This window comes from Primulina eburnea, chromosome 8 (assembly GCF_022965805.1).
Source record: "Primulina eburnea isolate SZY01 chromosome 8, ASM2296580v1, whole genome shotgun sequence".
In the NCBI taxonomy this organism is placed as follows: domain Eukaryota; kingdom Viridiplantae; phylum Streptophyta; class Magnoliopsida; order Lamiales; family Gesneriaceae; genus Primulina; species Primulina eburnea.
Genome location: NC_133108.1, coordinates 44,719,547 through 44,742,885, shown reverse-complemented (window position 1 = coordinate 44,742,885; position 23,339 = coordinate 44,719,547). Strand labels below are relative to the sequence as shown.

Genomic DNA, 23,339 nt, shown 5'->3' with positions numbered 1-23,339 from the left:
AGGCGAATATTCAAGCTCTGCAACATTTAGATAGATAAATGTTCTAAAAACCAATTATCTTGGAATTAAACTATTTAGCTCACTTATGAATAACTTTTAAGTATAATCCAGAGTTGACATTGGTAGTAATCCTCACTCAATTATTAGTGCCGGAAGTTAAAAAAGGAAAGAACGGGAAAATCAGAATCAAATGTGGAATTCATATCTATCTTGATTAGCAGATGAATTCCAATCCGAGAATCACGACTTCACAAAGATATCTAGATGTGATTTGTTTTCCTGATCTATTACATCAAGAAACACAGGATCAACGATCACGTGACTGTCCACGTGCACCTTGAACTTGTGGTTCCACCACATCACCTTCGCGGCGCCTTTAATGTCCACCGTGGAGTCCAGCACCATCTCCCGTTGACCCACGTCGAATAGGAACTTCTTGCCGTGTTGAGCCAGCTGGAGGCCGCTCAGACGAGCTGGGAGGCGGAGCAGCTGGCAGGAGCGAGGCGGCTGCGAGCCGGCCTGGATGGGAGCCGAGCCGAGGAGGGAGCCGGCGTAGAATATGGACATGGTGGTGTCGGAGTATTTGATGGAGACGACGTTGGGGTTGGTGACGTGAATGGTGAGGATGGTCTCGGCGTCGAGGACTGGGAAATTGAGCTTGAAGGAGGTGAGATCGATGGAGATGAGGTGGAAAGTGGGGTCGCGAGGCTTCGCCGTCATTGCCAGCGCGGCGAAGGCGGCGGCAGTCGCCCCCACCAGTGCGGAGCCCCAGCAGAACTTCTTCTCTTTGGCCATGGAACTGGTGACGCGTTGGTGAAGTGTGGATTGGGTTTTTGGCACGAGTTAGGAGAGTTGTCTGAAACAGTACATTTTTATATTGCTCACGCTTAAACCCGGTTCCGAAGTCGATAAGCCGGTTAAGTTGAAAATCTATCGTGACTGATGTCGACTCGACGGATTAACATTCATTTTTTCAAAAAAATCATTTGAAATCAACTAACACGATTTTGTGGTCGTTTATTATCATCAACAGCCACTTCATCGTGGCTGTTTTGCAACAATCGGTCCGTCGGGTCAGGTCGGACTCAACCAGTAGGTCGACTGTTGTTCAATTATTTTTTTACGAAATTTTTTCCATAATTAATCTCACTCCCTTCATATTTTTCACACAATTTTCTCTCAATCTCTAATTATCAGTTGTTTCTTGATTATCAAAATATCAAGTTTTGATTATTGAGTTATTGTCACTTGTTGATTTATTTTCATAATTATTTCAATTTCATTTTATACAAATAGCTGGAGCCGAATCAAGTTGTAGTGGTGACAAAAGAAAGGGAAAGAGCGTCATACCACCCGAGTTCAAGTATCACGATTTTCCTTCATTCAATGTCGATGATTGTGACCTTGATTTTTACGAAGAGGGACATCTAGAACGTGAACAAGATGCTCAACAAACACATCATTATGACATTATCAAAGTCAAGAAAGTACGAATAATCTGATGCACCTAAAAGTAAAATTTGAGCCGTCGCCAAACTTTAAAAACACACGACGCTTTCCTTTGGTGATATGCAAGCCAAATGTAAATATCGTTCTAAACTTACAAATTTCAACTATAATATGATTATGGAACTTTGGCATGACACGGAGAGAAAAATCATCCGGTAGAAATTGATATTGATCGTTCTCAAATTCGATATTCTCTTCTCAATAAGTAATGATTCTCAACTTTTAAAATTTGACAAATCTAAATTGAGAGAAGAGAAAACTAAATTTTGTGTTGTTGAACAACTTTTTTTTAAAATTTTAGTGATAAATTATCTTTTGAAAATTTGTTTTCAACAAGTGCAAATCTTTATGTTAAATGTATCTCACAAAATACTCTCAAAGACAAACTTAAAATTTAGTCCTTGATAAAAAAAAATGTTAGTTTAAGTAATAAAGTTTCTTTTTGTTCCGATATTTGGACTGATAATTGGCAAAATTGTTTATTTATGGGTATTACAAATCATTTGAATCATAATTCTTGAAATATTAAAAATGATTGCTTGCATATAAATATTTTGACGAAACACATCGATTATATTTTATTTTAGATGAATATGGTCGAACTTCTCAAGTTTTTTCAATTTCTTTTGATAATGATAGTGCATATACTTCTAGTATTATTAAACTTATTGAAATATGTAAATCGTCACTATGTAGTAAATTTTTTCATATTAGGTGCACATGTCATATTTTAAATTTATATGTTCAAGCTTGACTAAAATTTTATCATCACATATTCAATTAATTAGGAACACAATTCATTATTTATGGAGCATTCCCAAGTTTTGAAACAATGGACAAATTTTGCAAATTAAATGGTATAAGGCCTAAACAATTTACACGAGACGTACAACTCATTGAAATTTAACATATAAATTGTTATTATCGTATTTTGAATATAAAGATTTATTATTTATATTTTTTCATCAACATGTTCAAATTCGTGATATATACTTGTTTTCAAATTAATGTAACATATGCACTTGTATTTGTGAAATTTTAAAAGTTTTTAATGATGCTAGTGACCAATTTTCTGATATTTATTATCTTACTTTGATTTAGTTTTAACACATTGTTGTAACAGTGCATGTATTTTTAGTAAACATATAAAATATAATGATAATGTTTTAGTTCAATGTATTTATGTCATGAAAGAAAAATAGGAAAAATATTTTTTTACAAATTCCTAAAATATTTTTGTGCTTTTATTTTAGATTCTAGACTTAAATTAGATGATTTACAAGAAAAGTTAATATTATATTATAAATCTTTAGACCCTGTTACAAAAACATTTCCTAATATCTCGCTGATTTTGCTTAATATTTAAACTCATTCATATGATATTTATAATGAATATAAAACCAAATATTGTGGACAAATGGTTCCACATGAAATACAATCTATTACAAGTAGTAATATTACTTCTAAACTTAATAAAACACGACTTTTATTAAGAGAACATACGAAATGTCCACGAGGATCCTCAAGTTCCAATCAAGAACTCGAAAATTATTTTATCACTACTTTTAATTTTAGTGGAGCAGATAAGGAAACTTTGAGATTTTGCGACGAAGCTCGCAAAAAACACGAGTATATCCAATTTTATCTATAATGACAAAATAAATTCTAGTTTTTCTCGTTTCAAATATTGCAGTGGAGCTATCTTTTAATATTATAAAAATATATTGGACATTATAGCATAAGGCCGAAATTTTTTTAATATTTGTTCAATGATTGGTCAAAAGCTACTATCCAAACACAATATATTAAAAATGATGAACACTAAGACGCAACCGGGAGAAGATCAGAACAAATGATGAGAGAAAATGCGAGTGAATATAATTTAATAAAATAAAATGTAAATAGATTTTTGATTGAGATAAAGAAATATTGGATAGAGTTATATAAGTTCAATCCTATAAGATTTTTTTTTAAATATTAATTTTTTGTATTCTTTAAGTGCGTTTTTTTTTTAAAGAACTGTTCTGAAAAATAAAAGAATCGAACCGGATCCGAAGTCGACATTTAACTGGACCCAAATCTGGATCCCAACACCGATTCCACGACCCAGACAGTAACCAACCACGGGCGAACCGGTAAAGGGTCGGGACTTTATCCTGCCCGTGACCAGGTCTACAGTTACGCTAAGTTGAGTCTTGCTACCCAAACGGTCTGATTTACATTTTTATATTTATTTTATAATTTTATCCTTATTCATCTTCAAAATACAGTGAAACGAAAGGGCTTCTCAAGGCACCGTATCCAACGTAAAATTCGAACTCGAACATAAGACCCTGATTCCATAATATCCATATCTGAATATCTACGAGTTCCCATTCAGAGTATTAATATTTAATAAGCAGATTCGCCTTCAACAAAACCAAGATAAATTTTTCATGCTCTGCATATTAGAAAGTAAGCCTGGAAAACAAATGATCTTGGAATCAAACTATTTCGACTCTATATTTTTCTCTTTGGGAATCAGAATCGACAGATTAAGACCCCACAAAGACATCTAACTGGGATTTGTTATCCTGGTCGATTACATCAAGAAACACAGGATCAACGATCACGTGACTGTCCACGTGCACCTTGAACTTGTGGTCCCACCACAGCACCTTCGCGGCTCCGCATATGTCCACCGTCGAGTCCAGAACCATCTCCCGCTTACCCACATCGGACATGAATCTCTTCCCGTGTTTTGCCAGCTTGAGCCCGCTCAGCCGAGCCGGTAGGTGGAGCTGCTGGCTGGAGCGAGCCGGCTGCGAGCCGGCGTCGATGGGAGCCGAGCCGAGGAGGTTGCCGTCGTAGAATATGGACATGGTGGTGTCGGAGTAGTTGATGGGTACGACGTTGGGATTGGAGACTTCAACGGTGAGAATCGCCTCGGCGTCCAGGACCGGGAACTTGAGCTTGAACGATGTTAGCTTGATGGAGATGAGGTTGAAACTGGGGTCACGAGGCTTTGCAGCCATTACCAGCGCAGCCACTGCCACCGCGACGGCAGCCACTAGGGCGGAGCTCCAGCAGTTGCCCATGAAATTGAAGTTGACGGTGGGGCTCCAAGTGCTTATGAAAAACAGACAAATTTCAGAGGATCGAGAAGTTTGTATTGGAAAATAAAAATGGTTTTGTCGGAGCACGTATTTATATAGTTGGATTGTAAAATAATTAAATTGGTATAATATAAATAGGTAATTAAATATAGATTTTATATTATTATTTTAATTAGGCAGCAAACGTGGAAAAAGTTACACGTATTCCCCCATCATTCTATAACGTTCTATGTTTACGTGCACGGGATGACTAAGTTTGAAGAATATGGAAAACAAATAATTTTATGTTTGGTATTAATTTTATATTATAATTTATTTCATTATATTCAAATAAAATGATACATCATGGTAAAAAATATTGAAAACTCATACTATAATTTGAAATAATCATATTTAAATATAAAAATTAAGGAAATATTAAATTATAATTTGAAATAAACTAACTATAATCTGGAATAAATTTTTTTTAAATGTCATATCATAACACTATTTTTGACTCTCTTAGATAAATTCTTAATAAAGAGTAAGACATTATTATATTACTACATGTTTTAAACCATAAATAAAGCACGAGGTGCATCTGAAATATTAGTAACTTACAAAATATAAAAAATAAGGGATTTGCAGAGTGTTTGAAAAAGTTTTTGTTTTATTTTAAAATTATTTTTTTAGATATTTTTTGAAAATATATGAGAAGTAAAAATAAGGAGTGTTTGGAAATATTTAATACAAATTAAATATTGAATGTTTGGAGAAAAAATGTTTTCAAACTATTTTTTATATAAAATTACAATAATATTCTTAACTTACATCACATTTGTCTTTTTTAATTATTTAAATTTTGGTACTTACACCATCAATAATATATTTATATATTTATTATTAATTTTTGAATATTATTTATCAAAATTAATTTATCTTTATAAAAAATGAATGTTTGAAAATATATATAAGATTAAATAATAATAAAAAATGAATGAAACAATTTGTATAAATGCACAAATTAAGTAAAAAATCTGAAAATTTAAATTATAAAAATAATTTTTTAAAATATAATTTTTTTGTAATAAAATATGATTATGAATTTTATATATTTCATTTGAAAATCTTAAAAACTCAATATAAATAAAATTTAACGTTTTAAAAAAATATCCAAAAATATTTATAAAAATTAGAAAATAATTGTGAAATATGATAATATTTAAAGATTCAAATATCAAACTGTAACTTTAAACCATTAAACAAAAACAGAAGCTGAAATAAACATCTCAATTTTGTTTCTAACTTTAGATTAAAAGTTACAGAAGTTGCTCTTCCACTTGCTAAAATCCAATAAATACTTCATAAAAGACTCGCCAACTAAATTTAATAAGAATTATTGTTGCCCCGTTTATTTTTTTAGAATGCTCACGCACAGTCTTTTAAAAAAAAATTAATTGGATTTATATTAAAATAAGAATTATATCATACCAACACTTTAATATGTATCTCTATGCATTAATTTTTTTATGTAAAAAATTTATGATTTGAGTTCAGTATAGACCCTTGTGTGAAATCCTGATTCCCGCTTCTGTCAAAAACCAAAGCCAACCCGCTAAATCAACAGGTAAATATCATTTGATGTCTTAATTAAATAATTTTTTAAATTAGAATATAACATAGAAATATACTCACCATTTCATTAAATTAGAATATAACATAAAAATAATATAAAAATAATAAAATATACTCATCTTTGAAATGATGAAATGCATAAGTAAAATTATTGCATCTCAATGAGAAGGAAATATTTTGGGAAAAGACCAGACAAAAATGATAAAATGATTTATCAACATTTAGGAAAAGATTATTTTAAAATAACTATGCGTGTCCGTGTATACACACTAAATATACACAAATTATGATGAAAATATATCTTTCGAAATCTAAAAATGAGACTTGCCAATCCTCGAAAATTGACTCTGCGTCTCAACATCTAAAAAGAAAAGGACATTCATCAAGAACATTAAATCAGACCACAAAAATACAAATTTGAAATCACAAACATGACTTCATTAAATCATGAATTTAACTCAGTGCTCATATTCATCTTTGCAAGCGATCTATCCTTAGCACCAGACGACACCTACTATATTGTTCAGCGTGCAAACACAAACTCAAGGTTCTACATCCAAGAAAAGCGTAGAGCTCGAATAAGAAATAGAGCAAAACTTTTGCCCTTTTGTCCTCAATAGTAAGTGCCGTAATATGTGGGAGGAGCCGCAGCCGGCTGTTGGGGTGCAGGCAATGTTGCAGTTGTTGTCGTCTGAGCATATGTCTGCAGCAATTAATAGATTGGAGTTCGTCATTTCCAGAAAACGAATGTGACTATGAATAAAGTTGTGTGAAAAGCGCTGGAAAAGTTGGTGGTGTGAGGTGTATAAAAGGCCCATCACGGGAATCTCTTTCTATGCAGAGATGTGATTATTTTTCCAAATACTGTTCACCAGAGATTCCATAACAGAGAAATAGGATACAAATGACAGATGACAGAAGAAGATCCGCACTTTTCACTACCTGTGTTGGATAAGTAGGAGGATATGTTCCATATGCAACACTTTGGGATGTAGGTATTTGTGGATGCGTGTAACTAGTTCCATAAGCACCATAGGCACCCTAGAAAACCAAAACAGGTATCAGTAGTTTATTTGACATGCTTCTCAAAACTTTGATGTTGCTCAAGAAAAGAAGACCACAAAATTGTAGTAAACGCAGACTGCAGCGATTGTCAAGGAAAATGATAAATTTTAGCAAAAAAGTTTCCAGCGACAAATTCCATGATCGAGAAACCTGTTGTGGATAGCCAGGAGTCCACTGTGGTGCCTGCGCTTGTGAGGCTTGAGGCCAAGCCTGAGGCTGTACACCATAACCTGTTGCCCACTGATTCGGTGTGCTGGTATAAGCTCCCACCACTGAAGATGGTGAAATAAGTGATTTGGCTATTTTAGTTTTGTCTGAGAATAAATAATCCTCTGCATAGCGCTTCTTCGACTCAGCTACGCTCTTATGGGGTAAAAACAGTTTTGCATGTCGATCATCAGCTTTCTTTATGGATTGTGCATCTCCAAAAAGATCCAGGAACTGCAAAAAGTAATGTTCACAGATAAGCTAAGCCCTTTCTGTGTCAGAATAATGGGAAAACTATTCATATCACCAAAGTCATCAACATCATACATGAAAATCTAGAGGTCGGGGCATGGTACAAATAATGGACATAATTGAGTAAAAAGGCAAATTCCAGCCAGCAGCATGCATTTCTCATCAAATTCTTAATCATCAATATGCAAGTAATTCAAATATATAATTTAAGGAAAATTACCTAAAACCCCCCAAAAAAATTCCATCCAAAAAACCATAGCAATAAAAGTTTTCTGACTCTCCTTAAAAACTCATTTATATTTTATTTTATATAAAAAAGCCCAATTGCCAAATCTTAACTAATTTTTCTCTAAATATCCTTTAACTAATTGACAATAAACTATCAACCCTACTTCTATTCACTATTAATAAATTATTACACATACAGTGATTTTTAATAGATAAATCTAACTTACAGTTTTCATGAGAAAATTATTGGATAGATCCAACTTTTATTTGATTATTTTTTTCATATAACTCAAACATTGTTAGTTGTATAATTTAGTTTCTTAAAAATTTATATCATGTGTATTATATTAATAAATATACAGTTAAAAACATATTTTTGTTATATTCTTGTTTTTAAATCCAGTTAGGGCAATTTGGAAAATGAATGACAAAATTTGATAAATTGAGTTGTTTGAATATGGAAAGATTTTTATCAGGTTTTTAAGTAATGTCCCCATTATTTATTACCTCCAAGAAAATGCTTGACAGCTCCTCTCTTTCCCCAACACTTGCAACACTAGGGTTGGTGGGACTCTGCACTATGAATTTATCAACCAAGGAATCCAAGTAATCGACTCGCTTCGGAAGTGTCTGGATTGATTCCAAGTGGATCATTGCCTGCAATATTTCGACATTGAAAGCAGATGAAAATTCCAAACTGGAATAGGCAGATTTCTTATATATGTACAACTAGATGCAGTTATTTGATCAGTTTGGAGAGAAAAGGCAATAAGGGGAGAAATAATGGAGTAGAAAAATGAACGAAAGCCAGAAAAAGGGAGAACCTCCAGAAGGGGCTTTGACAATTGTGCAATCTCCAACCCTTGATCAAGAATTTCCCTAGCCTTATCCACTTTGCCACAAACCTTCCAAAAAATTCAAATGCATTTGAGGAGTCACTTTACAAGACCATGAACAATAAATACGTAATTTGTTGTTTACCACTTTAGAGGATACTTCAGATTGTCATAAAAACAGCTGAGTCAAAACTCAAACTGTGTTACTTAGAGAAACACCACTTTCCCAATTCTAGCAACCGACCCAATTTTAGCAACCAATAAAAGAAACTAGTACACATCCAAAAATCCCAAAAACTGATTCCTCAAACACAAGAACAGGCATAACTTAAAGCATATCAGAACCCAAGCTTATTCTTAAAAAACTAGCTGTCTAGCAGAAAACAATTAAAAAATATATAACATACCAGGAACATAAACCGCGAGTACTGAGCAAATAACAAAGGTAGAGTCTGCGAGTGTTCCTTTCCTTTTTCGATTGCAATTGCCTGTTCATATAAGGAACAAGCATCTTCTAGGTTTCCCTGCGAAATAGTTACAAATAACAAATATAGCTTTAGATAAAAATAAATAAATAAATAATAGTCACACAATCTTACAAGGCGGTGCTCCATGTTAGCATGCTTAATTATTGCTTCTAGAAGCCCAGGTGAAATCCCAGTGTGCACAAGTTGATACGCAGCTCGAGCTCCAGATATGTCACCATGCTTTTCTTTAAATCGCGCAGCAAAAAGATGGATCTCCGGTTGCCTCTGTTAAAGGCAAAACATAATTTAAGCAAAAAAAGAGAGAAAGAATCATTCTTCCAAGCAACTGGCTGCTCGAGACATGAAATATCAAATTCAACACTTGGAACGTTCTTAGAGATTCACCATCATATCTTACAATTTGAAGCACAAGTAATGTTGATAGCATGGAGCCGGATATAAAGGAAGTATGAATATGCTGTAATTAAACTGCATACCTTCACGAAGACCTGAGTAGCACGAGCAAGGGCATTATCAGAAAGCTCCATACTGCCAATAGCTTCCATGCACAAAACATATCGTATCCAGTATCCAGGATAATTGGCACATGCTATAAGACATCTTTCATATAGCTTGACAATCTGAACACACGAATAAGATTGGAAATCAACTTATTCAAAATCAATGTCACGTAAACGAAAATAATAAACAAGTACTATAGAGAAATGCACTGAGTAATATTGAGCCCTTGGAGTGGGAGGCCCTCAAATACGAAAGAGGGACCCTCTTTGCCTGACAGATAGATGGTTAGGAAGATAAGAACACACCTGCATTCATAACATAGAATTTTAACACAAATATATTGTCGTACAATGAATCATGAATCCAGAATTTTGACTCGCAGTTTGAAGTACTAAGCCTTACAGATAGCAAAGGAAGGCTCATGCTTTAGATCAAGTTCAACATCCAATTAATGAGATGCTTCTCCAACAAATTATCCAATAAAGCACACGAAACGGCAGATATTACTTCACTGTAAGTCAATTTATAATAAGGGCAACTCAAGCTACATGCAAGCAAAAATTCTGAAAAAGCCAAACATGGATACCTTATTGAAATCATCTCCGCCTTCGACAAAATCAAGATAGTTGTGCCAATTTTCAAGCTCCGCAACATTTAGGGGCCGTACATGAAAGTAGGGCCTTCTAATTGCAGTTTCGAAACCAATGATTTTAGAATCAAACTCCTTAGCCCTCTTATATATCTCTTCCCTAATGGCAATGTACTTCTCCAACTCCTCGGCATCTTTTAAGCTTGTGTTAAGTGGCTTAAAAGACTGTTCTGAAGCACCAGCGGGCACCTCTCCCTCGTTTTCCTGACCACGAGTTTCTGAATTCGTAAAAGCTGTGGCAGCAGCTTCCTCGGCTGTTCTCAACTCTGACAGAGGCCTATTGGCAACCAACTCTTTAAAACTGTAACATCACGAGCTAAAATTATTGGCATGATTGTAATAAAGCAAAACATTCGTTCGGAAAATGTGTCATCACCAGCAAAACTATTTGACAAAGAAACAATCTGTTTTCAGATAAAACTAAATGGAATGCCATCGGCTGAAACGGAACACAGGTACGAATATTTTCCAAAAACTGACTTCAAAATATGATTCAAAACAACCACTTGTGGCCATTCTTCTCAATCTTGGTAGATATAAAGAATGGGGCACCGATAAGGCTCGGTAGAAAAGATGTTTACAGGGGCCAGAATGACCCAGTGAAAGGAACTTAGAACACAGATCAAAAGAATAAACCCAGCCAACAAAGTTACACCTCACCTCTTAACGAAATTACACCACCCCATAAATTAACCGGCACAATCACCCTCTTTCCCAACATCCTGCCATACTCCTAAATCCACCAAATATCATTGCATATAACAAATACTGCTTCAAATCTCACATTTTAACCATAGACAGGGTATCATATTACACAGTCAAAACTCAAAAGTAAAATGAACAAGTTATAATAGTCAAGACTGATTATGTTTAAGAAATACGAGTTTAGAGAAGAAAGCAAGGCCAGAAATTTAAAATAATACCCTTCAAAATAGCGATCCAGCTGCTGATTTGGAATTTCCAACACCCGTGTGTATAATGTGGCAACACGAGGCCAATCTTGTTGAGAAATTTCATACTCAATGAATTTGTCCCAAAGAGGAAAGCATAAATAATCACTTCCAACATATTCTAAAGCTCTTTCAAACAACCTGGAACACCAACAGAAAACAAAGGAGTTGTGTTATTCCATAAAGATGCAGGTTAATCCATGATTGACCACATAAACGTCTAAGAGGAATGGTGTTGCGGGGGTGATAATTCACTCAAAGAGCACTTGACAATTCTGAACTAAGGATAAATGACACCGCATTTACCTTCCTCAAAAGAATCTTACACAGCTCGTCAAAACTCAAGGGAGAAGTCATGAAGGCCATCTTAGCCTTAATGGGGACCATCTTCCTGGCAGCAATTGTTTATCGATGCATCTCATGTGCCATTGACAAAAACAGCAAAAATTCACGGAGAAAAAAATGACTATGGCTGAGCCCTAATGAGAAGTATCGCTGAAGGGGTGATGAGGTCATGTCACAAGTAAAAGAAAAAAATCGGATAGCACTTAAAAGAAGCCTCCGAGTCAAGGGTTAACACAAGTAGTTGTTTATCCAAAGGGCATTTCCAACAAACCTTTAAACCTTACACTTCAATAATGGCTGTTGTGTACAACTGAAACCACGTTAGAAAGCAATAAATAGTCACTTCAACAAGAAAACATCAAGGAATCATGGATCACCACTTATGCTAAACGCGAGTAAACTGATTCCTGGAAATTACCTTCTGATAGCATCAGGATCTCCATAAGTGCCAATTGCAAATACACAATAATGCAACCACATGTCAACAGAGTAGGTTACGCTTTGAACAGCTCGTTCATAAACCTCTGCAACTTTGTCCATTGAGCTTAGGCGTGCCTCATGATCAGCATACTTCTTCCAATAACCATAGCAGAGAGGAAATTCCGCTAAAAAGGCATCATAAACTTTTTGAATCTTCAAAATCTCTCCCTATAAATAAAATTAAGACATGGACAAGTTCGATTGTCTTAAAATAGCTGGAAAATTAGAAAAAAAGCATAAAAAAGGAGCCACTCGAGTATTATTAAGAGGCAGTCATATAAAAGACAAATATCATATTCATAGAGAAATTTTCTCAGTTCGATTCTTATTCAAATAAATAGCTAAGGTAAGGGGAAAAACGAGCATCAAGAAACATAAACTCTAGCCCATCAGCCATACCTCTGATATTCTCTCTGTCTCTTCTATTAGGGAAGTCCAAGCATTGAAGTCCAAGGAATTAGCCGTCACAATGCTCCACGATCTTTCTTCTTCTGCACTTAGACCTGGCATAAATTCTTTAACATCATAAGCAACAAGTTCATGAGAAAAAAAAACAATGAATTTTTTTAATAGTTAATACTATGGCATTCTTGGCGCTAACGCCGTGAATTACAAGGAAATAGTTTGAAAATCATAAAGTGTACAGTATCATAAGTAAACATTATTGTTCCGGATGCATTAATTAAAAAGAATCACCAAAGTTCCAAAATCATATGGAAATTGTAACAAACAATCAACATCAGTTTTGATTATCATAGGGTTTATGTTAAGAAAATGCATATTAGTTTTTCAATCACAAAGTCACCTTCACGCTGTGTTGTGAAGTGACAAAAAAATCTCATAACCTATAAGAGGCAACAAAAAAATTTAGTAAAGATAACGAATACATAATAGATAATACATCACAATATTATTTTTCCTCTTTTAGGTTACTAGTACAGTATAAGTTCAATAACTGATGCAGTTCAATCATTTCATTCTACTATAATTTGTGACAGAAAGTGATATTTCCAATTTATCAATGCTAATCCTTAATGCAATCATTGGTATCTAAGCAGAATTCACATTTACTAACTTCCAATGTTGTTTCAAGTTACAAAGGACACGTAATGCGCGACCTGATAAGTTATGGTGTCTTTCGAAGCTGTCGTTTAAATTTCAGCAAAGGCGAGAAATGGTGAGGGAAACCATATACTACTTCCTTAGTGCCAACAACCAGCAGCCAAAACCACGTGTGAGTTAATCGATCAAAATTAAAAAGACAACATCGACAAAGAATAAATACCAGAACCACCTAGAGGTTGATGCAACAAAGCAGATCCAATACCAGCAGTTGAGTTAATCCCATTTTCCATGACATAAACTTTTGCAGCATCCTCTGCTCCATGAAGACCATTAATAGAAGAAACATAGCCAGCAGCTTCAGTTGAGTCCAGAATAGAATTTGCAAGACAAAAAAACGTTAATTAGCATTAACGGTCCTTGACTTAATGACTTCCTGCTCAAAACTATTATAAGCTGTAGCTTTTTCATTACCAACATCCAAATCGGAACCATGAGCCACTAAATTAGCTTCATTTGGAGGGATGGACGAATCGAGTTTGTCTTCCGTATAAGGCAGATTGTCTGGAACATTCATGGTTTCGGTAATTTGAACAGTGGAACCATCAGTATCAGGTGCAGAAGTGGTTTCACTCGGATCATGGTTATCTGTAGAAGAATAACCAACGACAGCAGATGTCTGTTCCACCTCGCCGTCCCCCATGATAAAAACAACTAGCCTACCAAGAAGTAGATAAACATCCAGGAAAAAAAAACAGTCAGGAAAAATATAGAAACTATGACTTAGCACCAACACAGTCCTGATAGTATTGTGTTGGTAATAGCAGAAATATGAACATGATGCAAAAGTAAATAACTAGAAAAAAGTTCACAACACCATGCTCTGAGTCCACATCAATCCTAAATACCACGAAACATATTCAGTTATTCTAGCCTAAATACTGAATGCTGATATTTAAATGGAAGCATACAAATCGCTATCAACAAGCAGAATCCAATGAAATTCGGTAGTTTCCATACGATAAACATGTAATATTCAAACATCAAGTGTATAATATGGCTATCCGGCATAGCAAGCTAAGAAAAGGTCCCCAATTCCAATAGAAAGCCCAATACGACCTTCCAAAAAAGGCTTAATCGGAGAACCCTCTCAGTGACTAAACAATAATATCGAAATAAAAAGCCAACACATATGAATAAAGAAGTGCTTCCATAAAGCAGACTAAAACAACCTGAAATCGCGATTGAAGCAGTCCGCGAATCACCAAACTTTCGTGAGGTAAATCCTTCTGTTTTCGTGAACAAGTGTTTAGTGTGTCGTAGTGAAGCCGAAAGAGGGACAAAATGGAAAATTAGGGCTCGCATTTTACTTTCTATTTATTATTAATATTAATATCATACCCTGATAAACCATTTTTTATCAACAAAAGGATAAAGTTTGTGAACAAACCTTCTTTCAAAAGTTTAGAGGTTGTTTTCTGTTCATACCTAGCTAATGGAATTTTTATTTGAGTATGTTTTTTTTGTGACGGACACAAAACTTTATATGTGAAACATGTCAACTCTATCGATATTCACAGTAAAAAATAATACTCTTAGTATAAAAAAAATAATATATTTTCATGGATGATCTAAATAAGAGATCTGTTTCACAAAATACGACCCGTGAGACCGCTCACACAAGTTTTGCCTTTTTATTTTGTTTCAATAAAATAATATTATATATCAAATCATGTTAGATATCATTGGATAAAATTATTTCACAATTTTAAAATAATTATGTTGGATTTAAAATATAATTAATATAGCATATAACGAAAACAATGATAATCCTGGGAGAGTTAAAATTTCAGATAATATGATAAAATAAACATTGCAATAAGAAAAAGGTTACTATTTTTAAATGTGTAGATTTGAAATATAAATGGTGTCAAAGTGTAAATATAAATTTAGAGTGCCTTTGACACGTGTATTTACTGTTTGTTTTATGAATATTTATGTACTGTTTGTTTTATGAATACTTTTACATGCTTTTGCAAAATATGAAATTTAGTACACAATAATTATCTAAATCAAATATTTAAAAAAATATATATTTTTGTCAAATAATGTGCGAGGTTGGTGACGATATCAGTGTGTGACATTTTAGAATTTTAAAATTAAAAGGTATTTATGAAGTGTTTTAGAAGAGATTTTAGGTAGCAATTTTCGTGTTCAACTGGGTGGATGTTGCTTTGAGGTGTTTGTAAAATATATGCTTCTGCTTCAACTTTTGTAATTTTTAACAAACCTGAAAGTAATATTGATATTTTTTTTATGTTTTTTTGTTGTTGATGATTTAAAGTTATAAATTGAGATTTTTATTATTAAAAATATTATCATATTTCAAAATTGCTCTTAATTTGTGTAAATATTTTTGAAAATTTTGTAAAATGCTAAATTTTATTTATATATCGATTTTTAAGAGTAACTCAAAATGACGATGGGCACAAGAAGCTCGTCACATGGGTGTGCTTAATGGGCTCACGAAAGGAATCAAGACCAAATATCAAAATGAATAATACATATTATAATAGGCCCAATGTTTCTAAGCCCATTTAACCGTCAACCCACGAGTCTGCAACTCCAATACCCTAGACAATAAAATACTCTTCTTTACAAAACCATAGCAGCGTAATTCGCTGCTGTTCGGCTCTTGTTTCTTTTTCTCCTCCGCGAAAAGGGGCGAAAAAGCAGGCAAAATGTCGAAGCGAGGTACGATGCTACCGATCTAGAGCTGCAGTGAATCTTTTTTCTTTCTCTATAGCATTCGATTTTATCGTGGTTTGTGTAATGTCCAGTTTCTGTGTGCCGCAGGACGCGGAGGGTCGGCGGGTAACAAGTTCAGGATGTCACTTGGTCTGCCCGTGGCGGCGACGGTGAACTGCGCCGACAACACTGGGGCTAAGAATCTGTACATCATTTCCGTGAAGGGGATTAAGGGCCGCCTCAACAGGCTCCCCTCTGCTTGCGTCGGTGATATGGTTATGGCTACGGTCAAGAAGGGTAAGCCGGATCTTCGGAAGAAGGTGATGCCTGCTGTCATTGTCCGCCAACGCAAGCCGTGGCGCCGAAAGGATGGCGTCTTCATGTACTTTGAAGGTTCGAGTTACCTTTGATTCGTAATTCGTTTGTCTGCGGCTTTATCATTCGTTTAACTTATGGGTTATTGGTTATTCTTGGAAGAAGCTCGTTTGGATAGCTTGTATGGATACAATATGTGTATAAGCGATTTTTTTTCTTGAAACAGCATCTGTTGATATTCATGTAATTGGAAATATGTGAACCGATTTCTGTATATATAATTACCTACGGACGTGATTTTTCTAATGCCATTTTCTTGATGGTGCTGTTTTATCGCAAATCAAAACCATTAAGTTGTAATGTAGATAATGTTACTTGCCATTCTTGTGGCAGATATAGATGGGTCATCTCTCATAAATTTTACTACTTTTAACTTGGTACATATCACTTTCCCATGAAATTCCTTGCTCAGGTCTATTCATTTCCTTTCTTCCTAGGATACTTAAGTTCGATGTTCGTAGTCTGGTCGATGTTGAGCATTTATTGCTAGATAGATCTTCTAATGACCCGTAGTAGGCTTGTGATAATAATTGTCATATAAAGCATTCCTTTTTGGAAGTGTGTATTATTTTGCTATCAACTGCACATGCTCATTGTTCTTAGTTAGCTTGATGCTTCAGCGTGTGCTTTCTTCTGTTATAATTGCAGATGTATTGTGCCATGCTTATTGTCTGTGCTTTGAATCTATTTTTTATTGATCTGTGTGCGAGAATAGATTGATTTTGCAAGGGTTGATAGTGCTTATTATGTGTTTTTGCTAACATGACTTTTTCTGAAAATTCAGATAATGCAGGTGTCATTGTTAATCCCAAAGGTGAAATGAAAGGTAATAGTTCTTCCTGTTGTGAACGCCATATGATAATAGTTGATCTTGTGCTACACATAAACATCGTGTTTGTGACTATATTGAGGGATTCAAGAAATTTTTAATAACTCGAGCTTTACAATTTATCCAAATGTCCTTTAAATCTGATAGAATCAAGTACTAAACATGTTATTTTTACGGGACCAAACTCAACTTGGAGTAGATCAAAATTGATATGATGTATTTAGCCTTGACTGAGCCATGCATTCCTAGTTTATATGCATTGCTGAATAGCCCGTAAAACTTTCTTCTATAAACTTATTCGCCTTTTGCAGGGTCTGCGATCACTGGTCCGATTGGAAAGGAGTGTGCTGACCTGTGGCCTCGAATCGCCAGTGCTGCCAATGCCATTGTTTAAAAGTAGAAGTTGCGGAAGTGGCGTTTTAAATTTCCCGTGCAACCAACGTTTGTGATTTTGGGTTGTTTTCTTAGAACATTTTTTAATTATCCGTAGTGGTTGCCATGTTAAGGTACTGGAAAGTCTCGATCTTTTGCCATTCCTTTTTCTCAGTTAAATTCTTGATCTGTTTTTAGAGTTCACAGTTTACGAGAGGTATTTTCTTGCAGCAGTACGCGGGTAAAATTCATTTCATTTCCCGATGTTTGAAACCAGTGTCAAATCATCCATGATCTTTTTCATTTAGTTCATTGTCATCCTTCATCTCTTTCTGGTTAAACTTCCGGCCGATTAACTCTATTTTTTTTTTTTGTTTACTTAAATATTCTTTTTTATTTACTAATAATTATTTCCAATGTTTACTCAAAAAAATTAAATTTTATTATTGCAAATTCAAGTATATTTTTTTGTCAATTTATACAAATTCGAACTAATATAATTAAATTAAAATCATATGGACTATCACATGTATGAGAGAATGTTGAATAAATATTTAAAAAAATTGAATTATAAATCGCACAAAACTCAATTGTTAATTACGTTCTAAATTAGTAAAACAATAATAAATTTAAAATATAGTGGCATAATAATTGAATAATGATTTAGCCAACTATTAAACGAGTTATGCATAAATTGTCAACATAATGAAATGATAAAATATAAAAATAAACTGCGTAATAATCATATAATAATTAGTGAAATAATTGTATGAGATACACAAAAAGGGGACATCTGGTTAAGCTGCATAATAATCAAATAAAGGGCAGTTTAATTTCATTAACTTGTTTTAATTATTTATGAGACATAATAACTATAATGACCTTGTTTTGGTTGGATTTCTGACATGAGGAGTGGGGTGACATTGAATTAGTAATTCGAAATCGATTTTTAATGTAAGTGATGTGTTTATGTTGTACCACTGTTTTACCGTACGAGCCCAAGTTTGTACGAAATTGCTGATACGTGACTGTTATAAATTGGTGGTGGTGTTGTCCATCGAGAACTTGCCTTCAAAAGTAGTTTTGGAAAATGGTTACGGCTTTGAATAAATTCAGCTGATATATACAATAAAAATAATGCACGTCACTCTAAAGGGACCACTTGGGAGTAAAGAGACGCAAGTTTGTCCATTTCCAACATCCATTTGCCCTCTCAACCTACGCAAACAACACCATAGAGTCTAGTCCACGAGCAACTGCGTATACTTTATTCCCGGCCATCATAGGATAAGGGGTATACTGATTTTTTGTTATTTGATCAGGTAATAATCATAAGCTTCTTTCTGATATATTTCCTAATTTGAAACGGCCTTGCTAATATAATTCCACTTGCTGGAATTGAAGTTTGAAGAATGTTCTTTAAATTCTCGAATTTGGATGCGTACAAGTGATACGGGCAGGATTTTTTTTTAGGTGCAGCATTTTCTTTTTGCAGCAGCTTTAAAAGAATATACTGTTTCTTGACTGCCTTTATTTTAGTTTCGTTATCTTGTACAATCAATTCAGTTGATTTTCTTTGGTTTGTTGGTTGTTTGGAATCGATAGATGTGGTTGGTGCATCGTCCAGTAATGCTATATGTTGTCTTCTTGGAGATCATAAGATGACCCATGGTGTTAGTTTTTCTGAATTCGTTGATGAACAAGATTTAGGATAGATTATAGTTTTTTTCAAGTAGAGTGCCTGAGGAATTTATTGAATGAGACAACTTGCGATACTTCGTGTTGTAGAAATATTAATTTGTTTAAAAGTTCGAACTCTCCATAATCGCCTCTATTATATGCTTTTCCCTATGTAATCCAGTGCGCCCTTTTTTTTGTTGGCCATTGAAGATCAGTGAATAGATTTCCAACAAATCGCAGTTCACAGCTAGGAGAAGCAAATTCATGAACTTGAGAACCACTTCTGCAAGTTGGTAGTCAAGATTTACTCCTTTCAGTTGTGATAATGTCCCATTAAAACTTAGCACAACTGACAGACCGTGAAGCCGTATACAGATAGAAATTATCCATGCAGGATACGGTCAAAACAGTTTCTTGGTCTGGGTAATAATATATGTGATCATGTTGCTACTGTATAATAAGATTTTGACTACAATGTTAAGTTGTGTTTCTGTTGAAGTGTGGGAAACAAAGTTATGGGTTTACATTTTTGCTTACAACACTATTAAAAGGTGTATCAACAGTCAGAAGATGAAAGTATGAAATATTATGAGCTATTTGTTTCTGCTTGCCGGTATGAATATGCTATTGGCATGGTATGTGCAGAGACTCTTTAGGCTATTTACACTCAAGTGCCTCAGGTCACGAGACATGGAACCTCTGAGATAAGGATCCAGATCGTGTTTCATAATTCACTCTGAGGTTGCTTTGATGATGGAAGCAAAACCAGCTTTATCAATTCAAAGCTCAGACAGAAAACAACTAAGTTCCTTCGGGTTTTCAGGGTCTGTAACTTCTTTTCCTAAAATTCTGAACCATCGGGAAGAATCATATCCCAAAATTTCTGACTCTCAGCATGTATCCCTCGAGAAGGAACTGATGCAACGTCCTTCAACTTTTGTTTCACCATTTTCTTCTAACAATGGTACCGTGGGGCATATCTATTCTTCATCTTCAGGATTTTCTACCGATCTTCAGTTTTCATCTGACCAAGGGCATGAAAATCATCCAAGACAATCTCCATTCATTTCTCAATCAACGAGTGTTGGGAAATCAGTTGTATTGCCACATCCTGGTGATTCTGGTGTTCTGCAATCTAGCGCATCAAGTCATTTCAATCACCAAAATGACTCATGGTGTCCCGATTTTCTTGATTACCCAACGAGTACCACAATCCAAAGTAGTCAACTAGATGATAATAATGGAGACACCATTGTCTCCCAATCCGAGGATCTCGGAAAAATTAATGAATGGAAAGATTGGGCTGATCGGGTTATAATTGATAATGATGAGTTGGCTTCTGATTGGAATGGGCTTCTTGGCGATACAAGTTTAGCAGATCCAGAGCCAATGGTTGAGGTCAGTTCTCTGTGCATTAGTTTCTCTGGCACTCTTTTAACTTTAGCGTGTTTTACAGTCCACAATCACTCAATGCTGCAGACCCATAAATCCGAACAGCTCCCAGCTACACCCAAAGAAACTTGTGCAACCCTTGGTCAATGTTCCTCGGGAAATGCTGGTCCCGCAAAACATAGAATGCGTTGGACTCCAGAACTTCATGAGATCTTTGTTGAAGCTGTCAACAAACTTGGAGGCGGTGAAAGTAGTTATTCTCGTCTTACTGAACTGAACTTCTTAAATTGGTGCAAAATAATTGGCCTTCTACTTCTTATTCAGCCATTGTATTTTTTATTCACAGGAGCTACTCCTAAGGGCGTCCTAAAGCTAATGAAAGTTGAAGGCTTGACCATTTATCATGTAAAAAGCCACCTACAGGTATGCATTTATTGTAGTGAGATATAATGATCAAATCGGCGTTGGTAGGATTTCACAGCCAGTTTAATATGGAATGCTTCTTGAACTATAGAAATACCGAACAGCCAGATATAGACCAGAGACAGCAGAAGGTGTGCCTCAAGTTCTGCCATCTTTGTTTGTGCGATAAAACACTACGTTTGTCCACATCTAATGAGAGGTCAAATTTTTTTTCTGTAGAATCTTCAGAGATGAAACTTACTTCCATTGAAGAGCTGTCGTCCCCGGACTTAAAAACGTGAGTATTGCAATCTATGTTACTGCAATAGGAAATCTTTTTCTTGGGGTATATTCTGTTTTGCTCCCACACTTTTTGTTCGTCACAAAATTGTTCCCAATGTTTCCATTTGTTGCGACATCTTTACTTATCGGAACCATGCGAATCTTGAAAATCAAGTGCTTAATATTTATATACTCATAAGTTCTGGATAAAGCCACTTTCTACACCACTTGTTTTTTATCTGATTGTTATGCATCTGTGCTCTTGAAAAAGGGGTATTGGGATTAGTGAAGCATTGCGGTTGCAGATGGAGGTCCAAAAACGGCTTCATGAACAACTTGAGGTATGAATTTGTGCTTTGCAAAAATTATGCTAATAGGAGTGCCTCTAAGTTTGTCGCTCTGCATGTATGACATGCTTGTAGCTTTAAATGAATTAACACGAGCCTTTCAAGGATGAAGCCAATGATTAATACGCCTACCATTTTGATGGATATCACCAATTCTAAAGGCTGTAAAGCAAACCGTCTCTCACTTGCTGTGAGCTAGATCCTGCGTGTTACATGGGATTAACTGAGTAACGCCTATTCCATATATTTATTTATCAATGGCATTGCTAGGTTGATATTTTCAACAAGCTGATAAAATAACTTATAACCGATCTTTGATATTCTTTGCTTGGCAACCTAAAAAATTGATGTTTTACATGAGAAGGAATTGTCTTGTGCAATCTCTGGTAAACATGGGGCGACACACTGGTCTTCGTTTTGGAGATTGCCGCTGATTATTCATTCTGCAGATTCAGAGAAATTTACAAGTTCAAATAGAAGAACAAGGACGATACCTGCAGATGATGTTTGAGAAGCAGTGCGAGTCTGGTTTAGACTTGCTAAAGGGTGGTTCGTCCACCAGCGACAGCCCCTTTAAAGAGCTGACCGATGCTGTCCAAAATTCTCCTGCTAAAGAAAATTTAGTCATAGACACCGATAACAGCAAACCAGGAGGTGACTCGATTAACTTGTCTACAGAAGAGCAAGAAACTTCACAACCAGTAGTAGAGCAACAGATTCCCAAGGCCAAAGTCGAGAGAAGATGCGCTTCTCCAAAATCAGAAAGCGCAGAAGCTCATGACAGCCACTCATGATCTGTATACTCACTGATTCCCAGTTTCCAGGTAAAATTGCAGTGGTTTTCTTGTTCCTTCTACCAGATAGAAACTCTTAAAAGCATTGGCTTAGTTTACAGTTCGTTCATAGACAAGCTCTGAATCGCTAAGAGTTAGCTTTGTAAGAATTCGTTTAACCACTGATGATTGCACACTATTCGCTCTGTGAATATGTTTCAAGTTTGTTTGTTCTATGTTAGCTTGGTCAGAAGTGGGCATTATGCAAAAGAAATGGTTTTCTGAAAAAGTTTGTGTTTCTCTATTTTTATTCTTCTTATAAAAATACTTTTTGTGTACATATTTCTTTAATGATCTCTTTTTTGTGTCACGAAATAAAATACAAGCTTAATTATATAGTTTACATAAAATCTTGTTTTCAAATGTATCTTACTCGGATTATCTACCTTCCATCCATTAATTATATGATAAGAATCAGGAGATAAAGTAAATTGATATGAACTAATTTTATTTTATGATTAATTGTTTAAATTGATTTTATGCGCTAATTACAATCTTCATATTCGAACGATAACTTCAAGCCTATTTCTTCAAAAATTGAAATATTTAAATTAAATTTTTTAGTTATTGGTTAATGATTTTTAAAAAAAATCGAGAATGTTACTTCTTTAATCAATCACCCTATTTATACTTCACTATAATAAATATAAGGAGCACCCTACAAAAAAATTCCTTGATTCGTAAAATAATGTTCTAAATTAGCATGAGTAATTTGCAAAATAGATTTAAATAAAAATTCCTAAATAATTTTTTGTATCAAGTTTTAATATACTAACCATAAATATATAACGATAAGCT

At 34.7% G+C, this 23,339-nt stretch overlaps 5 protein-coding genes across 15 annotated transcripts; 2 read left to right on the top strand and 3 right to left on the bottom strand.

The window, feature by feature from the left end:
* Positions 1-183: 183 nt before the first annotated feature.
* On the bottom strand, positions 184-863 carry LOC140840239 (uncharacterized). Its single transcript, XM_073207481.1, has one exon. It carries the CDS (start codon positions 793-795, stop codon positions 241-243), a length of 555 nt encoding a protein of 184 aa, XP_073063582.1. The 5' UTR covers positions 796-863; the 3' UTR covers positions 184-240.
* A 3,036-nt stretch (positions 864-3,899) lies between these two features.
* Positions 3,900-4,668, bottom strand: LOC140838086 (uncharacterized). Its single transcript, XM_073204174.1, has one exon. The coding sequence runs from the start codon at positions 4,584-4,586 to the stop codon at positions 4,044-4,046; it is 543 nt and encodes a 180-aa protein (XP_073060275.1). The 5' UTR covers positions 4,587-4,668; the 3' UTR covers positions 3,900-4,043.
* Positions 4,669-6,628: 1,960 nt separating this feature from the next.
* LOC140840236 (pre-mRNA-processing factor 39-1-like) lies at positions 6,629-14,670 on the bottom strand. 8 transcript variants are annotated; one of them, XM_073207470.1, is made up of 15 exons: positions 14,514-14,670; positions 13,756-13,995; positions 13,505-13,639; positions 12,619-12,734; positions 12,158-12,387; positions 11,368-11,535; positions 10,382-10,745; positions 9,771-9,914; positions 9,406-9,558; positions 9,214-9,330; positions 8,795-8,875; positions 8,478-8,627; positions 7,434-7,724; positions 7,158-7,259; positions 6,629-6,909 (listed from the first exon to the last, which is right to left on the bottom strand). In XM_073207470.1, exons 1-15 carry the CDS (start codon positions 14,644-14,646, stop codon positions 6,832-6,834), a joined length of 2,502 nt encoding a protein of 833 aa, XP_073063571.1. In that variant the 5' UTR covers positions 14,647-14,670; the 3' UTR covers positions 6,629-6,831. The 8 variants fall into 8 exon arrangements, with proteins under 8 accessions (XP_073063571.1, XP_073063569.1, XP_073063572.1 ...); XM_073207468.1 differs by having other exon boundaries at positions 6,629-6,921; positions 7,161-7,259; XM_073207471.1 differs by having other exon boundaries at positions 6,629-6,921; positions 7,161-7,259; positions 12,619-12,722.
* Positions 14,671-15,879: 1,209 nt separating this feature from the next.
* On the top strand, positions 15,880-17,838 carry LOC140840235 (large ribosomal subunit protein uL14). The gene is made up of 4 exons (XM_073207467.1): positions 15,880-16,035; positions 16,138-16,422; positions 17,189-17,230; positions 17,545-17,838. The coding sequence occupies exons 1-4, from the start codon at positions 16,023-16,025 to the stop codon at positions 17,625-17,627; spliced, it is 423 nt and encodes a 140-aa protein (XP_073063568.1). The 5' UTR covers positions 15,880-16,022; the 3' UTR covers positions 17,628-17,838.
* An 856-nt stretch (positions 17,839-18,694) lies between these two features.
* Positions 18,695-22,715, top strand: LOC140840234 (protein PHOSPHATE STARVATION RESPONSE 1-like). 4 transcript variants are annotated; one of them, XM_073207465.1, is made up of 7 exons: positions 18,695-18,927; positions 19,966-20,927; positions 21,024-21,100; positions 21,192-21,231; positions 21,320-21,377; positions 21,633-21,702; positions 22,158-22,715. In XM_073207465.1, exons 2-7 carry the CDS (start codon positions 20,036-20,038, stop codon positions 22,500-22,502), a joined length of 1,482 nt encoding a protein of 493 aa, XP_073063566.1. In that variant the 5' UTR covers positions 18,695-18,927; positions 19,966-20,035; the 3' UTR covers positions 22,503-22,715. The 4 variants fall into 4 exon arrangements, with proteins under 4 accessions (XP_073063566.1, XP_073063564.1, XP_073063565.1 ...); XM_073207463.1 differs by having other exon boundaries at positions 18,696-18,927; positions 19,931-20,927; XM_073207464.1 differs by lacking the exon at positions 18,695-18,927 and adding an exon at positions 19,496-19,708 and having other exon boundaries at positions 19,931-20,927.
* Positions 22,716-23,339: the final 624 nt, after the last annotated feature.

Coding starts and splice junctions, on each gene's coding strand:
- LOC140840236 (XM_073207468.1), bottom strand. CDS start 14,646: ATGCGAGCCCTAATTTTCCATTTTGTCCCTCTTTCGGCTTCACTACGA. Junction 13,996..14,513: donor TGCTTCAATCGCGATTTCAG/GTTGTTTTAGTC, acceptor TTGGTAGGCTAG/TTGTTTTTATCATGGGGGAC. Junction 12,388..12,618: donor AGACAGAGAGAATATCAGAG/GTATGGCTGATG, acceptor TTTTATTTATAG/GGAGAGATTTTGAAGATTCA.
- LOC140838086 (XM_073204174.1), bottom strand. CDS start 4,586: ATGGGCAACTGCTGGAGCTCCGCCCTAGTGGCTGCCGTCGCGGTGGCA.
- LOC140840235 (XM_073207467.1), top strand. Junction 16,423..17,188: donor CGTCTTCATGTACTTTGAAG/GTTCGAGTTACC, acceptor CTGAAAATTCAG/ATAATGCAGGTGTCATTGTT. Junction 17,231..17,544: donor TCCCAAAGGTGAAATGAAAG/GTAATAGTTCTT, acceptor CGCCTTTTGCAG/GGTCTGCGATCACTGGTCCG.
- LOC140840234 (XM_073207465.1), top strand. CDS start 20,036: ATGATGGAAGCAAAACCAGCTTTATCAATTCAAAGCTCAGACAGAAAA. Junction 21,232..21,319: donor TAGACCAGAGACAGCAGAAG/GTGTGCCTCAAG, acceptor TTTTTTCTGTAG/AATCTTCAGAGATGAAACTT. Junction 21,378..21,632: donor TCGTCCCCGGACTTAAAAAC/GTGAGTATTGCA, acceptor CTCTTGAAAAAG/GGGTATTGGGATTAGTGAAG.
- LOC140840239 (XM_073207481.1), bottom strand. CDS start 795: ATGGCCAAAGAGAAGAAGTTCTGCTGGGGCTCCGCACTGGTGGGGGCG.